General features: G+C 41.6%; 1 protein-coding gene across 1 annotated transcript in view; it reads left to right on the top strand.

The window, feature by feature from the left end:
* hhla1 (HERV-H LTR-associating 1) overlaps positions 1 to 16,663 on the top strand; it is a 44,306-nt gene that overhangs the window by 13,342 nt on the left and 14,301 nt on the right. Inside the window, exons 4-8 of the mRNA XM_033019666.1 lie at positions 10,838 to 10,918; positions 11,038 to 11,121; positions 11,620 to 11,703; positions 13,186 to 13,269; positions 15,484 to 15,537. Of these exons, the coding sequence (XP_032875557.1) occupies positions 10,838 to 10,918; positions 11,038 to 11,121; positions 11,620 to 11,703; positions 13,186 to 13,269; positions 15,484 to 15,537 (387 nt within the window). The remainder of the gene's footprint in view (positions 1 to 10,837; positions 10,919 to 11,037; positions 11,122 to 11,619; positions 11,704 to 13,185; positions 13,270 to 15,483; positions 15,538 to 16,663) is intronic.

Genomic DNA, 16,663 nt, shown 5'->3' with positions numbered 1-16,663 from the left:
GCTTTTGTTGCGTGCTATCCAGTCAGCAGAAATACCATACATGATAAATTGGTATATGATACAATACATGATACAAAACATGATAATACATGAACAAAGGTACACTTTAATTTGTACTTGAGTGTCAAAATTCCCTCTTTGTTTCCCTGGAATGATTCCCTTCATAAAAGCAGAGATGAGGATGCAAACAGGCAGAATTATTCTCATTATAAATTTTGACTTTTGGAACATTTAGAGAATGTCAGCACAGACACAGATTGAATCACCATTGTATATTAAAATCCACACCTGTACTCAGTGCAATTTCTGGTCCATACTTATTTTCAGCTTATTTCATGCTTTCATTATTTTGACATATGCAAAAATAACTGGCATTTTAAAACACTGTCAGGAACAACCGTGCTTAAATCTAATTTGCAAAGTTGTAATGCAGTTAATGGAAATTACTGCAATTATTATTCATTTTGTTAATAGAAAATTAATAGAAATGCTTTTAAGGTCATTGTCAGCAAATTATCATCATTAACTCTAAAAAGCATTTTTGGTACAACAGAATTATTATTGTCAATTTTAATTTCAAGGCTGAAAGTATTTAATAATACTTGAAGGGATATTTAGCATTTTCAAAATTGGTGTTTGTTTTCTCTATATCTGCAGACTGGCATTCCTCATTTTAGTGACATATTTTTCAGGCCTTCTTGAAAGTGGCCTAGGCTTTCATGTTCATAAGTTCATAAGTGATTGGAGTCATATTAGGCCATTTGGCTCATCAAGTCTACTCCGACATTCAATCATGGCTAATCTATCTTTCCCTCTTAACAACATTCTACTGCCTTCTCCCTGCCAGAAACACTGACACCCGTACTATTCAAGAATTTATCTATCTTTGCCTTAAAAATATCCATCGACTTGGCCTCAGCCTTTTGTGGCAATGATTTCCACAGTTTCACCACTCTCTGACTTATTCCTCCTCATCTCCTTCCTAAAGGAACATCCTTTTATTCTGAGACTATGACCTCTGGTCATAGACTCTCCCACTAGTGGAAACATCCTCTCCACATCCACTCTATCCAGGCCTTTCACTATTTGGTAAGTTTCAATGAAGTCCCCCTCATCCTTCTAAACTCCAGCGAGTGCAGGCCCAGTGCCGTCAAACGCTCACCATATGTTAACCCATTTATTCCTGGGATCATTCTTATAAACCTCCGCTGGACCCTCTCCAGCACCAGCACATCCTTGCTCGGATATAGGGTCCAAAATTGCTCACAATACACCAAATGCGGTCTGACCAGCCCCCTATAAAGCCTCAGCATTACATCCTTGTTTTTGTATTCTAATCCTCTCAAAATAAATGCTGGCATAGTGTTTGCCTTCCTTACTACCGATTTGACTTGCAAATTAACTCTTTGTGAATCCTGCCCAAGCACTCCCAAGTTCCTTTGCACCTCCATTTTCAGTTTTAACGTTCCCACTGTGTGAAAAGACCTGGACTTCTCAAAACAATAACAATGATAAGAAATGTATTTGCAAGTTGTAATAATTAGAAGCAGCAAGCACCAATTCAATTTTATATCAACTTGCGACTGGAAAACAAATCGTTTAAAATTGGGCAGGTGACAAGAGTTGTTGTGAAGATGAACTTTTCTGAAAGTTACATTCAAGTAAAATCTTAATTGCATTTATCATTTGCACATTAAAACTACAGGGAACTACCTTAATCACTGCAAACCAATCCATTTCATTGATGTGATATTAAGTGCACCAACTGTGGGGATTAAAAATTCTGATTACATAGCATGACTGTGCCAGTAGTCTAAAGGACCTCCTGTGTCTTTAACTCAATGTCAGGCAATCAAAAGCTGATCAAATAATTTCCGTTAACAAAATAAAGAAAATAATTAAGGTGATGGTGGATGAATCATTTGAAGTAATGCATTTATAATTAATGAATAACTTTGCCTTCAAATTAGTCTGCTATTTTGAATCATTGAATCCATGCGCTACACTTTAGGGGACTAGCAGACTAGTCCCATTCTCATATCCTAGAATAATTGACCCAGTATGTTAAGTTTTAGTTTTTAGTTAAGAGATACAGTGCGCACCAAGTCTGCACCGACCAGCGATCCCCGCACATTAACACTATCCTAAACACACTAGGGACAATTTTCCACTTATACCAAGCCAATGTACCTACATACCTGTACGTCTTTAGAGTGTGGGAGGAAACCGAAGATCTCGGAGAAAACCCATGTGATCACGGGAAGAATGTGCAAACTCCATACTGACAGCACCCGTAGTTGGGGGGTTAAAGTAACCTTTTTTTGCTATTTTTTAACTCTAAATTATAAGGCTAGAAATTTGTTAGAAGGAGCAAAGCTACTTTACGGATTCAAATAATATATCAATACAAACATATATTGAGAGATAAGGTCTTAAGTTCTTAACCCTACTATCTACCTCTTTGGTGATGCTCGGACTACCCTTGATCAGACTTTGCTGGCTTTACCCTGCACTAAACGTTATTCCCCTACCATGTACAGTGCATTCAGAAAGTATTCAGACCTCTTCACCTTTTCCACATTTTGTCACGTTACAGCCTTATTTTAAAATGGATTAAATTCATTTTTTATCGTAAATCTACACATAATACCCCAGAAAGAAGATGTGAAAACAGGTGTTTAGAAATCTTTGCAAAGTAATTAACAAGAAATAACTGAAATATCACATTTACATAAGTATTCAGACCCTTTACTTTGACGCTCAAAATTGAGCTTAGGTGCATCCTGTTTCCATTGATTATCCTTGAGATGTTTCTACAACTTGATTGGAGTCCACCAGTGGTAAATTAAGTTGATTGTACATGATTTGGAAAGGCATACACCTGTCTATATAAGGTCCCGCAGTTGACACTGCATGCCAGAGCAAAAACCAAGCCATGAAGATGAGGAAATTGGCCGTAGATCTCCAAGACACGATTGTGTTCAGACACGGACCTGGGGAAGGGTATAAAACAATTTCTGCAGCATTACAGGTCCTGAAGAGCACAGTGGCCTCCATCATTCTTAAATGGAAGAACTTTGCAACCACCAGGAATCATCATAGAGCTGGCCGCCCGGCCAAACTGAGCAATCGGGGGAGAAGGGCCTTGGTCAGGGAGATGACCAAGAACCCGATGGTCACTCTGACAGAGCTCTAGATTTCCTTTGTGGAGATGGGAGAACCTTCCAGAAGGACAATTATATCTGCAGTACTCCACCAATCAGGCCTTTATGGTAGAGTGGCCAGACAGAAGCCACTCCTCAGTAAAAGACACATGACTACCTGCTTGGAGTTTGCCAAAAGGCACCTAAAGGACTCTCAGACTATGAGAAACAAGATTCTCTGGTCTGATGAAACCAAGATTGAACTCTTTGGCCTAAATGCCAAGCGTCACATCTGGAGGAAACCAAGCACTGCTCATCACCTGACCAATACCATATCTACGATGAAGCATAGTGGTGGCAGCATCATGCTGTGGGGATGTTTCTCAGCGGCAGGAACTGGGGGAGTAGTCAGGATCGAGGGAAAGATGAACAGAACAAAGTACAGAGAGATCCTTGATGAAAACCTGCTCCAGAGCGTTCTGGACCGCAGACTGGGGCAGAGGTTCACCTTCCAACAGGACAACGACCCGAAGCACACAGCCAAGACAATGCAGGAGTGGCTTTGTGACAAGTCTGTGATGTCCTGGAGTGGCTCAGCCAGAGCCCAGACTTGATCCCGATCGAACATCTCTGGAGGGACTTGAAAATAGCTGTGCATCAACGCTCCCCATCCAACCTGACAGAGCTTGAGAGGATAAGCAGAGAAGAATGGGAGAAATTACCCAAGTACAGGTGTGCCAAGCATGTAGCATCATACACAAGAAGACTTACTGTAATCGCTGCCAAAGGTACCTCAACAAAGTACTGAGTAAAAGGTCTGAATACTTATGTAAATATGATATTTCAGTTATTTCAATTTAATTACTTTGCAAAAATTTCTAACACCTGCTTTCACTTTTTTATTATGGGGTGATGTGTGTAGATTGATGATTAAAAAAATGAATTTAATCCATTTTGGAATAAGGCTGTAATGAAACAAAATGTGGAAAAGTGATGGGGTCTGAATACTTTCTGAATGCACTGTATCTATACACTGTAGATGGATCGATTGTAATCGTGTATTGTCTTTCTGCTGACTGTTAGCACACAACAAAAAAGCTTTTCTCTGTCCGTCGGTACATGTGACAATAAACGACACTAAAACTAAAATTAAACTAAAACTTAAAAGGTCATAAGTGATATGAACAGAATTAGGCCGTTCGCCCCATCAAGACTACTCCGCTATTCAAACATGGCTGATCCATCTCTCCCTCCTAACCCTCTAATGCCTATATTATAATAGGATTATTATGCGAGTGCATGGCAGCTTACTTAGAAACCGAATTTCACCAAGTTTTGTGTACAAAAACATTTATCATTTACATCAAATCAGGTACCACAATAAATGCAGTGTGAATCATGAACAGTGAAAGTGGAAAAGTTTACACCCAGAAACAAGTGCTAAAATAAGAGCTGCATGCTTCTCGATAAAATCTCACCCAAATCGAGGGCATCTGCCAATGTTTCATTACCTGGCATTTAGAGAAGGCAACAACACATAAATGCATACTCGCTCGCCCACCACTACAGCCAGATAGCAGCAGCACAGGCTTTTTTTGTCACGAAGGAGAGAGAGGTGCAGGGAAGAAGGATATTATTCTCACACTCACTCTAAGAGACTTGGAATTTCTGGTCAGTCAGATACATGCCGGGTGAGTGGTCCTGTGCACGAGGGAGTCTGGTGGGGGAGGGCCACGGGTGCAGATGACCCACCAAGCTCACCATGTGGAGTGTGACCGCTCACAAAGTGGAGCGATGCAGAAAGAAATGTTGTGTCCTCACAAGGTGATCTTCACACCACTGCCTACATCCACAAATCCTCTGAGGAAAATGTATTTGAAGTGTTCTTTAAACCAGATGCCCCTCGTCAAGAAGTAAGTAAGTATTTATTGTAGAAAGTCATTTGAGTAAGTGGAGCAGGCAATGGTATTCCTTCAATTGGATGATGTAATCATTGCAGTTGGATCTGCGAAGCAGCAGTGAAGGGATTTTTACATGTCATCTGGGCTCTCCTCTCTGATTATTGGTGTGCAGTGCTCTTGGGAATAGATTTGGGCAAGGATGCATTGGGAACTGGGATTTTGTGGGTTCCTTACCTGTCTCTGCATCAGGAAGTCTTCAAGATGGGTGAGAGATCATGTTTGTTTTGTAATTCTCGAAAGAAATAATATTTTCACTTCAGTGAAGCTTGTTCAATACCATAGCGGAGAAATAAAATTACGTTTTTTTGTGATGCTTTGCAAAAATCAATTTTACCTGGAATAGATCTTGCTAGTAAAAATTGTTTGGTGAAATCATACCAAACACAAACTTCAGATGAATGTCAAACATCTGGGAGAGTCAACGTGCCTCTTTCATGGTGAGTAGATTGTTAGTGGTCAAGGGCTAGAATTATGGGACAAGGGTTACCCTATACTCCCTGATGCTCACATACACCAATGCACTGCACGACCACAGCAGCTGGGGATAGACACAATGAGAGCAAGTTAGAGAGCTAGATAGATCCCTGGCTGGTGATCGAATGGTGGTGTAGTCTAGTTGGGCCGAATGGCCTAATTCTGTTCCTAGAACTTGTGAACATGGCAACATAGCAGTGGAAAACACTGCCAGTCTCCTCAACAGTTGTCTGCATTAGTAGATGATGGGCAGATGCAAATACTTCATGTTATTGGGCTTTGCACTGTAAGTCAAAGGCAACTGCTGATGTCAGAGGAAGAGCTGCAAGGAGACCCCGAGCCTGAGGGCCATGAGACAGATTCTAAAGAGCAGCGGAAGTCTGAGAAAAAGAGGAGGAAGAAGGCAATCAAAGGAATGTCCCTGCTCAGCATCCACAGTCTCATCTGCCAGCTGAAAAGTGGGAAAGATTGGCATTATGACACTGTTATTGCAAGCTATCCCTATGAAATCTGAGTTCTCTGCATTGGAATCACATATATCTTTTGGCATATGTGAGCCTTATTGTGCCACTTGGTTACAGTCCACTGATACCCAGTATCTCACTGCAGATTCTGCCTCCAAGTAATGGTAGGGTACAGCTTCATTTTATGTTGGCACAGACCAGAATGTAGACAACCATGTCATTGAGTAAGTGGCTAACACTAGAAAGGATCTGCGAGGCACCAATTGTTATGGGTGCATGGACGTTTCCCATCATAGTTTATCAAGTCAAGTCAAGTCAAGTTTATTCGTCACATACACATACGAGATGTGCAGTGAAATGAAAAGTGGCCATGCTCGCGGACTTTGTGCAAAAAAACAAACAAACAAACAACCAAACAAACTACAAACAGAATGTAACAGAATCACATATTCTTTTCCATATTAAATATTGTGGGCGGAAGGAAAAATGGAAAAAACAGCAATTTTTAAAAAAAGCAGTAGAGTGGTACAGTAAAGTTAGTCCCTGGTGAGACTGGAGTTTACAGTCCGAATGGCCTCTGGGAAGAAACTCCTTCTCAACCTCTCCGTTCTCACAGCATAGCAACGGAGGCGCTTGCCTGACCGTAGCAGCTGGAACAGTCCGTTGCAGGGGTGGAAGGGGTCTCCCATGATTTTATTGCCTCTGGAGTTGCACCTCCAGATGTATAGTTCCTGCAGGGAGGCGAGTGAAGTTCCCATAGTGCGTTCGGCCGAACGCACTACTCTCTGCAGAGCCTTCTTGTCCTGGGCAGAGCAATTCCCAAACCAAATGGTAATATTTCCGGACAAGATGCTTTCCACAGCCACTGAGTAGAAGCACTGGAGGATCCTCGAAGACACTCTGAATTTCCTCAATTGCCTAAGGTGGTAAAGGCGCTACCTTGCCTTACTCATGAGTGCTGCGGCGTGTGATGTCCATGTCATATCCTCAGAGATGTGGACTCCCAGGTATTTAAAGCCACTCACCCTATCCACAGTATCCCCATTTATCCTCAATGGTGTGTACGTCCTCGGGTGGTGTGCCCTCCTAAGGTCCACGATCAGCTCCTTAGTTTTTTTGATATTCAAGAGGAGGCTGTTGTCCTGACACCAGATTGCCAGATCAGCCACCTCCTCCCGATAGGCCTTCTCATCGTTGTCTGAGATCAGGCCCACCACCACAGTGTCATCAGCAAACTTGATTATCGAGTTGGAGCTGAACCTAGCCACAGAGTCATGTGTGTACAGGGAATACAATAGGGGGCTGAGGACGCAACCCTGGGGGGATCCTGTGCTCAGGGTGAGGGACTTCGATGTATTCCCTCCCATCTTGACTACCTGGGGCCTGGCGATGTGAAAGTGTTTTTCAGAAAGTGTTTCATTGGTGGTGTTTTTTCACCATTCAATGTTTACTAGCAAGCCGTATCAACAAGCTTCACTGAAGTGAAAATAATTTCTATCAAGACATGTAAGAAAAAAAGAAGTTTGAGCAGAAACTCAACATTTACAATAGGAACAACTTAAAGATGTGAAAGGTTTTCTAATATTGCAAAGTACAATGAAAAAAAACGTACAATTTTTATCAAGAACAACAGCGTTGTTCAGAACACTTTTTAAATTAATAATCAATAAATCCAGCAAGGATTGTAAACTTGGGTACACACAATTGCTGGGGAAACTCAGCGGGTGCAGCAGCATCTATGGAGCGAAGGATTTCCTTCGCTCCATAGATGCTGCTGCACCCGCTGAGTTTCCCCAGCAATTGTGTGTACCTTCGATATTCCAGCATCTGCAGTTCCCTTTTGAACAGGATTGTAAACTTGTTATGCTAACCATCAATAAGCTAAGAAGGAATTAACTTGAAATTGAGGTTTAAACATAACAACTGGACAAAAGCAGTTAAGAATCATTGTTCGGGGTATACTCTGGTTCCACAAATTCAGTCAATGTCCTAACATGTGCACAATGAACAACGGAGAACTCAAGGTAAATCTCAAGGCAACACATGGTAGAAAGTCAGTGGTGTGTTCCAATGTTTCAATAGCAAGGCAGAAAATGAAGGAAGAAATCGATTATATCAACAGTTAGAAAATCTGACATAATAACTTCTATTTGTATGTGGCAACAACTTGTGGCAACAACTTGGTGGGAAATAACATGGTGGAGGTGAGAAGTGATGACTGGAATTCTGTTTTCAGTGATTTGATACATCAATTGAGAATCATGCGCTGTCCCTTATCATGTATCTATACACTGTAAATGTATCGATTGTAATCATGTATTGTCTTTCTGCTGACTAGTTAGCACGCAACAGAAGCTTTTCACTGTACCTCGGTACACGTGACAATAAATTAAACTGAATTGAATCCTATGGCAGGAATAACAATAATTTATTGAACACTCTTTATTCTCAAAAATAACGCTCGAATGCATACATCAAAGGACGTAAATCTTATCCCAGGCTGCTGAAAGGTATGAAGATGTATATATGTTTATGCCCTTATTGCCTCATTCACATACAATGCTGGTACTGATCTTCTACTGGCTTCAGCCAAATGTAAATCATGTGCATACTTTCAGCATTGGCAACTACCATCATGATTCTGGAGGCCCAAAACTGGCTTTACTGAGCAAGACAATTTAAAGACAACTGTAACCTTTGCATTCCCTGTCACTCCATCCGCTCCCCCACCGTATTAGTTTTTTATTGCTCGTTTGCTTTCATTATCACCTCTTCTACAGCCAACAATGGACCATTGTGGGCTCCACATTTCCCGGGTCACCATGCCGGCTCTGATTTGTTCTGTACCTTTTCATACTTCTAGTTTCCCTCTGGCCTGACCCTTAGTCTGAAGAAAGATTTTGACCCGAAAGGTCACCTATTCCTTTTCTCTAGAGATGCTGCCTAACCTGCTGAATTACTCCAGCATTTTGTGTCTATCTTCAGTGTAAACCAGCATCTGCAGTTCCTTCCTACACATCCCTTGACCCATTGTCAAGTAGTTGCAACAATACTTGCATGAATAACTTGTGATATCTCCTGAATGTTTGGTAGGAATGGTGAATAATTGTAAAAAAGGACACTGAGTGCTGGCATAACTCAACGGGTCAGGGTTTCTCCAGAGATGCTGCCTGACCCACTGAGTTAACCAGAAAAATCGGGTGGCACAGTGGTGTAGTGGTAGAGTTGCTGCCTTACAGCACCAGAGACCCAAGTTTGATGCTGACTACGGATGATATCTGTACGGAGCCTGTACGTTCTCCACGTGACTGTGTGGGTTTTCCCCGGATGCTCTCGTTTCCTCCCACATTCCAAAGATGTACAAGTTTGTAGGTCCATTGGCTTCTGTAAAATTGTAAATTGTCCCTTGTGTGTAGGATAGTGCTAGTGTGCAGGGTGATTGGTGGTCGGTGCAGATTAGGTGGGTGGAAGGGCCTGTTTCCACAATGTATCTCTCAAGCCTAAAGTCCAAACAATTAGTGAAAACACATGTAGTTACTGAGAGATCATGCAAACTCCATACAGACAGACGGCACCTGTATTGCACACAGGCCATTGGAGCGGTGAACTGTGCCACTACAAGGTAACAGGAAGCATTTTTCATGTATTTTTAAAGAAGCTTTATAGAATGTGGAAAAAGACAAAGAGGAATATGAAGATCTTTTCAGAGAGTACTCAACAGCTATGGTGCCACACTGCTGAAGACATTGGCAGCAAAGACGAGGCAATAAAAGTAGATGTAGAAGAAGAGGACAAATTGAATACTAGAGTACAACAAATGCTCACCCAGCACTGAGACCTCTACCCATCATAAACTTTACAATCAGGATCCTGAAGTCTTCAATAGATTCTTTCACAAGGCCTTAAGATGAACCTGAGACTTACTGGATCTATAATTTGACAACTAAATAATAATCAAAAGTAATGGAACCGAAATAAATAAATGTGTCATGGTACACCAGTCTATGAAAGTAGGCATGCAGGTGCAGCAGGCAGTGAAGAAAGCGAATGGTATGTTAGCATTCATAGCAAAAGGATTTGAGTATAGGAGCAGGGAGGTTCTACTGCAGTTGTACAGGGTCTTGGTGAGACCACACCTGGAGTGTTGCGTACAGTTTTGGTCTCCTAATCGGAGGAAAGACATTCTTGCCATAGAGGGAGTACAGATGAGGTTCGCCAGACTGATTCCTGGGATGTCAGGACTTTCATATGAAGAAAGACTGGATAGACTTAGCTTGTACTCGCTAGAATTTAGAAGATTGAGGGGGGATCTTATAGAAACTTACAAAATTCTTAAGGGGTTGGACAGGCTAGATGCAGGAAGATTGTTCCCGATGTTGGGGAAGTCCAGAACAAGGGATCACAGTTTAAGGATAAGGGGGAAATCTTTTTGACCGAGATGAGAAAAACATTTTTCACACAGAGAGTGGTGAATCTGTGGAATTCTCTGCCACAGAAGTTAGTTGAGGCCAGTTCATTGGCTATATTTAAGAGGGAGTTAGATGTGGCCCTTGTGGCTAAAGGGATCAGGGGGTATGGAGAGAAGGCAGGTACAGGATACTGAGTTGGCTGATCAGCCATGATCATATTGAATGGCGGTGCGGGCTCGAAGGGCCGAATGGCCTACTCCTGCACCTATTTTCTATGTTTCTATGTATAATATCTTGTTATGGCATCCTCTCAATCCAACAAAATATTTTAAATTCTATTTCCCTCTCACTATGTGTGATATTTAAAGCTGTTTCTCCATTTTCAGAATTACCTGTTGGATCTCTTGACCCTGATGCCATTGATCTGACTGAATTAGTCAATAAAATGATCAATACAGCACTTGAAGGTAAAGTTTTCTAATCATTTTGTATGCTCAGATATGGATATAGGCAGACATTTATATTTGTAATGTCACATGGTCCATAGTCCACATACATATTAATTTTACGTGTAAAATATTCACAGGAAATCAACAGTTCTTCTCATTGCTGGGCGTCACTTCCCATAGTTCCCTTGCACTCCATAAAGTGTCCATTCTCATTTATGACAGTAAGTGCTCACTTTAACTTTTTGTAGTTTGTCATGAATTTCTATGGAGTTGTAAAACTGTCGTGATGTTGACTGTTTAGTTTAGTTTAGAGATACAGCGCGGAAACAGGCCTTTCGATCCACCGAGTCCGCGCCGACCAGCGATCCCCACTCACTAACACTATCCTACTACGCACACTAGAGAAAATTTACACTCTTTATCAAAGCCAATTAGCCAACAAACCTGTACGTCTTTGGAGTAGGGGAGAAAACTGGAGCACCCGGAGAAAACCCACGCATGTCACGGGGAGAACGTACAAAGTCCATACAGACAGCGCCCATAATCAGGATCCAATCCAGGTCTCTGGCACTGTAAGACAGCAACTCTACTGCTGTGCCACTGTGCTGCCCTTAGAGATTTTAGAGATGCAGCATGGAAACAGGCCCTTCGGCCCACAGAATCCGCGCCGACCACCAATCGTAATTTTGTGATTGATTTTGTGATTTCTCTGCCCATAGTCTCAAGCTTCTGGATAATTGATTCATCTGTTTTCCCATTGAAATACTGCTACTGCTTAAACAACAGGACAAATGACTTGACAGGTCAGTTAATATCTAAAGTAATTCTACTCGTAAACATGTTATGCAGCCAAAACTGTTTAGGAATAGTTTCTGATATCAAGAGAAAAAAAGAACAGTTATGACCAAAGACGTTGATATCAACTCCTTGGCACTGATGAAAATAATGTCCAGAATAGAGCGAGAGGGGCATTACTTAGAGTCATGCAGCACTGAAACAGGCCCTTCATCCCAACTTGCCAACTTGTCCATGCCAACCCAAGATGATCCATCTACACTAGTTCCACCTGCCCACTTTTGGCCCATATCCCTCTAAACCTTTCCTATCCATGTACCTGTCCAAATGTCGTTTGATCAGCTGCTTATTGCAAAAACTTGGAATATCCCATTAAACCTCAACCTTTCTATATCTGTCTCTTTTTTAAAGACAGTCCTTGAAACACAACTCATTGCCACTTATCTTATCTCTGTTAATGTAATTTTGATTGATGTTCTATGAAACATAATGGGTGATTTTACCATATTAAAAGCATTCCATAGATGTTGGTTGTTGCAAGCAGCAGAGCAACACAAATCAATCCGTTCATCCCTCTTTCAGGCAAATTGGGTTTCATATTCAAAGCACGATGGATTGAATAGTATTTTGGTTTCAAGTCTGTTTCCATTGACTCCATCTACACTTCACGCTGCCACGGCACGGTCACCATCACAATCAAGGACCAGTTTCAGCCCCGGTCACTCCCTCTTCTCACCTCTCTCATCACGCAAGATGTACAGGTTTGAAAAGACATACCTCCAGATTTAGAGACAGTTTCTTCCCATCTGTTAGGCAACTGAACAGGCCTTTCATCAGCTAGGATGTGGGCCTGACCTCCCATCTATCTCATACCTCCAGACTTTATCTTACACTAAATGTTGTACCCTTTATCCTTTATCTGTGCACTGTGTTCGACTAGATTGTAATCTGGAATAGACATTTCTTTATGCAAATAAAATCTTATAACTGTACCTCGGTAGACGTGATAATAATAAACATACTAAATGAAAACCAAAGTAAAACTGTTACATTGGTATCACTGTTAATATAAGTCTGAATCACTTACTGCATTACAAAATGTCCTCCTTTCTGGATATTTTATCTTAAATCTATAATATAATCAGAATTCCCTGAAAACACCCAACATGGCAGACAGCATCTTTGGAAAGAGAAACTGAGTAAATGTTTCTGCCTGAAGAACAGTCATTAATTAGTAATCTTTTCAACACTTTTAAATGTCAGAGAGCTGAAATATTAACCTTATTTCTCACTTGCAGGTGCTGCCTGCCTTGCTGAGTATTAAGTACATTTTACAGTAGTCATTTGATTCTGCTGATTCATCTTATTCTGAGAGCAGTGTTCCTTAAACAATTAGAATGAAAGAACAGAATAATGAACGTTAAAAAAGCATGTACCATTCCAATATTCATTACTATGGACCAACCATCTACATGTTTTTGTCTTTACAGATTTCACTGCTGTTGTGGTTGACTTTGTGGGAAATACCACCAGTTTCTTCAAGGAGATTTTTAAGTCTAACTCCATTCTCTATGGTTTTCAATTTTTATTGATTATTGTATGATATATTGAGTATTAACCCCTGGTACCTTCAAACTAAGCATGCAGAAAGATTGGAATTAGGAATATTCCCAATTAGGAATTGTCCCTTGGCAAAGAGGAATTTATTTGTGATTTGGGCATAAGGGAAGGATTAAGGGAATGTTGGTAATCCTATAATTCTGGGAAATGATGCTGAGTCCAGAAATGATTGCAGGTGATAACTCCTGTGCATAGATAAAGTTGGTGATCCTGAATTTGCAGAGGAAATGGTGAAACTGAGAAGGGATAATCTTGTGATCCTAGGAACACTGGAAATGGATACCTTTCTGAGAATGAGGGAAGGGCTTGTGATTCCAGGAATGGGGGAAGTGTTTGTATTTTGTGGAAATGTGGGAAGGGATTGTGAGTCAGGGAAGTGTTGTGTTCCTGGGAATGGGAAAGTGTCTGTGATCCGGAGAATGATGAAAGGGGTTATGATCTGGGGTATGTATTTTGATTCTGAAAATCGGGGAATTGCTTATCACCCAGAAATGAGGGTGAATTTTGTGATCATTGTAAAAGGGAAAATATTAGTGATCTTGGGAATAGAAGAAGGGTCGGTGATTCTGGGAATGAGGAAAGGGTTGATGATTCTGGGAATGAAGACTAGGTTAATCTCTAAATGTAACTAAACTTAATGACCTTGGTTATTTAAAGGTCAATGCTTCTTGGCCTGGTCAATGGGATAGTGATCTTAAACATGGGATGGGCTAGGTTAACGTGACCTTTGTATGTTTTGAAATTATTGCCATTGTGATACTTTAAAATTGATTTTTTTAAACTCCTTGGAGAATACAAAAATCATTTGATGACACGTTTTATTTTTGATTTGCCATCCGATTTCACTATACAACAAAATCAAGAGAAACTACATTGCAAATGTTGTCATCATTTTGCTCTCAATAGTCAAGATCAATATTGTTTTCTAGGCCTGATGTTAATGGATGAGGAGATGGTTTTCCACCAAAAGTGTAGTTCTGCACTGCATTCCTGCAGTTACTGCCAGCAATGTTCTAACAAAGTATTGAAGAACAGTCTGCTTGATCACAATGAGAATCCTACCAAGGGACTCACTCAGAATATATCAGTTCATTTTCACTACCTAACCTTAATGTTATAGCATAAGTTGAGCAAAATGATACGTTGCAAATTGTATTCGTTTTAATGAGGCTTTAATATAATAGGAGTCTATGGTAGGATGAAATAAATTCTGTAATCAGCAGAACAGGAATTAGGATTTCTCTTTATATCATAAATAAGACATGCAAAGTAACAAAGTTAAATCAGATTATGCTTCTCCTAATTTCATTTCAGTATTGCTTCATACAAGATATAGAATAATATGGGGTTCACAGCACTAACAGTATTCAATGGTGCTTTTATCATCCCATCTGCGAAGTGCTAACACAGTAAAATGCTTTATCTTGCAAACAGTCCCGGAGAGTATTGCCATACCCCCGATCCTTGATTAGCAAGTGTACAGACATACACGAAGCACCATGCATGAGGCAATGTTTTGGCACCATTTTCAAATTCCACGTTAAGTTTTTATGAGCGGTGCCTGTTCCAGGCGAGCCCTAGGTAGTTGCAGCCCTTCAGCCATCTCCTTCCTTGGATGCCACGTCCCACTCCTCGCCCATCCACCTTTGTACCCTGGGGATGCATCCCGTAGCTGACCACAAGGCCGTGGTAGACCAGACCCCAATCCCTTTCCTCTCCTACCGGCCTCACTCCTCACCTGTCATTTCTGGCTCCATCCTCCTGCCTCTAGGGTTCGGGGGACAAGCATGGGCCGGCACGGGGACCTCCCTCTGCCAGGCCGATGGACCAACGAGCAGGGGACCGGCTCGGTGACATCCATCTGCAGGCTGCGATCCACCAAGTCTTCCTCTGGAGCCGATATAGTTGTCTCCAGCAGCTGAGTCATAGTTTTCAGAAATTTCATGTGTACAGCATCTGATACATCCTCACAGAAGAGGATAAACAGTCTGAGAATGATCCTGATCATTCAAAATAACACGGGCACTAACATTGGATACTTCTGTCCCATGAGGGATATACGGTTACTGTTATTGAGGAATTACTTATTAAGTTGTTATTCTCTAAAATAAAGAAACAGAATGCAATTATTGAAGAACAGATTAATTTAAGATCTATTTCTGTTGCAGTGAGCAAAAATGAAACAGACTGCATTTTCATCTGTGTAATGGCTGGCGTCCTGGGTGAGGTGTTTTCTTTTTATGGTGAAATACATTCAAAACTTGTTATTAAACATGTTATTGCAGACACTTGAGCTGAATATCCCAAATATGCTGGTGGGTCCATGGATCCAGTGGCCAGAGGAGGTAGTTGAAGTAGATACTATAACAGCATTTAAAAGACACTTCGGCAGGTACATGGATCGTTGACAAGTTCACAAATTATAGGGAAGAATTAGGCCATTCAACCCATTGAGTCTACTCCACCATTCAATCAATCATGGCTGATCTCTGCCTCCTAATCCCATTTTCCTGCCTTCTCCCCATAACCCTTGGCACCAGTTCTAAACAAGAATTTGTCTATATCTGCCTTAAAAATATCCACTGGCAGTCTCCACAGCCCTCTGTGGCAATGAGTTCCATAGATTAACTACCCACCTCGCTTCCTTTCTAAAAGAGCACCACACTCCAAATATGTGCAGGGAAGGAGGGAGAAAGCAAGAACTACCTGAGATTGGCGAAGTCAATGTTCATACCGCTGGGCTGTAAACTACCCAAGCAAAATATGAGGTGCTGCTCCTCCAATTTGCAGTGGGACTCACTCTAGCCATGGAGGAGGCCCAGGACAGAAAGGTCGGAAATTGAATGGGAGGGGGAGTTGAAGTGCTGAGCCACCGGGAGATCAGGTTGGTTAATGCGAACTGTGCGGAGGTGTGGGGAAAAGCGATCGCCAAGCCTGTGCTTGGTCTCACCGATGTAGAGCAGTTGACCCCTAGAGCAGCGGATGCAATAGATAAGGTTGGAGGAGGTGCAGGTAAACCTCTGCCTCACCTGGAAAGACAACTTGGGTCCTTGGATGGAGTCGAGGGGGGAGGTAAAGCGACAAGTGTAGCATTTCCTGCGATTGCAAGGGAAAGTGCCAGGGGAGTGGGTGGTTTGGGTGAGATGGGATGAATTGACCAGGGAGTTATGGAGGGAGTGGAAAGCCGATAGGGGAGGAGATGGGAAGATGTGGCCAGTGGTGGGATCCCATCGGAGGTGGCGAAAATAATGCAGCTATGAAAAAAGGCCAAAAAAAGGAGAAAAGGCAGCTATATTTCGCTGGGGTAGTTTACACCCCAGCGGTATAAACATTGACTTCTCCAATTTC

The sequence above is a fragment of the Amblyraja radiata genome, chromosome 4 (assembly GCF_010909765.2).
Source record: "Amblyraja radiata isolate CabotCenter1 chromosome 4, sAmbRad1.1.pri, whole genome shotgun sequence".
Taxonomy (NCBI): Eukaryota; Metazoa; Chordata; class Chondrichthyes; order Rajiformes; family Rajidae; genus Amblyraja; species Amblyraja radiata.
Note: the sequence above shows the minus strand (reverse complement) of the source record. Positions and strands in the feature narration are given on the sequence as shown.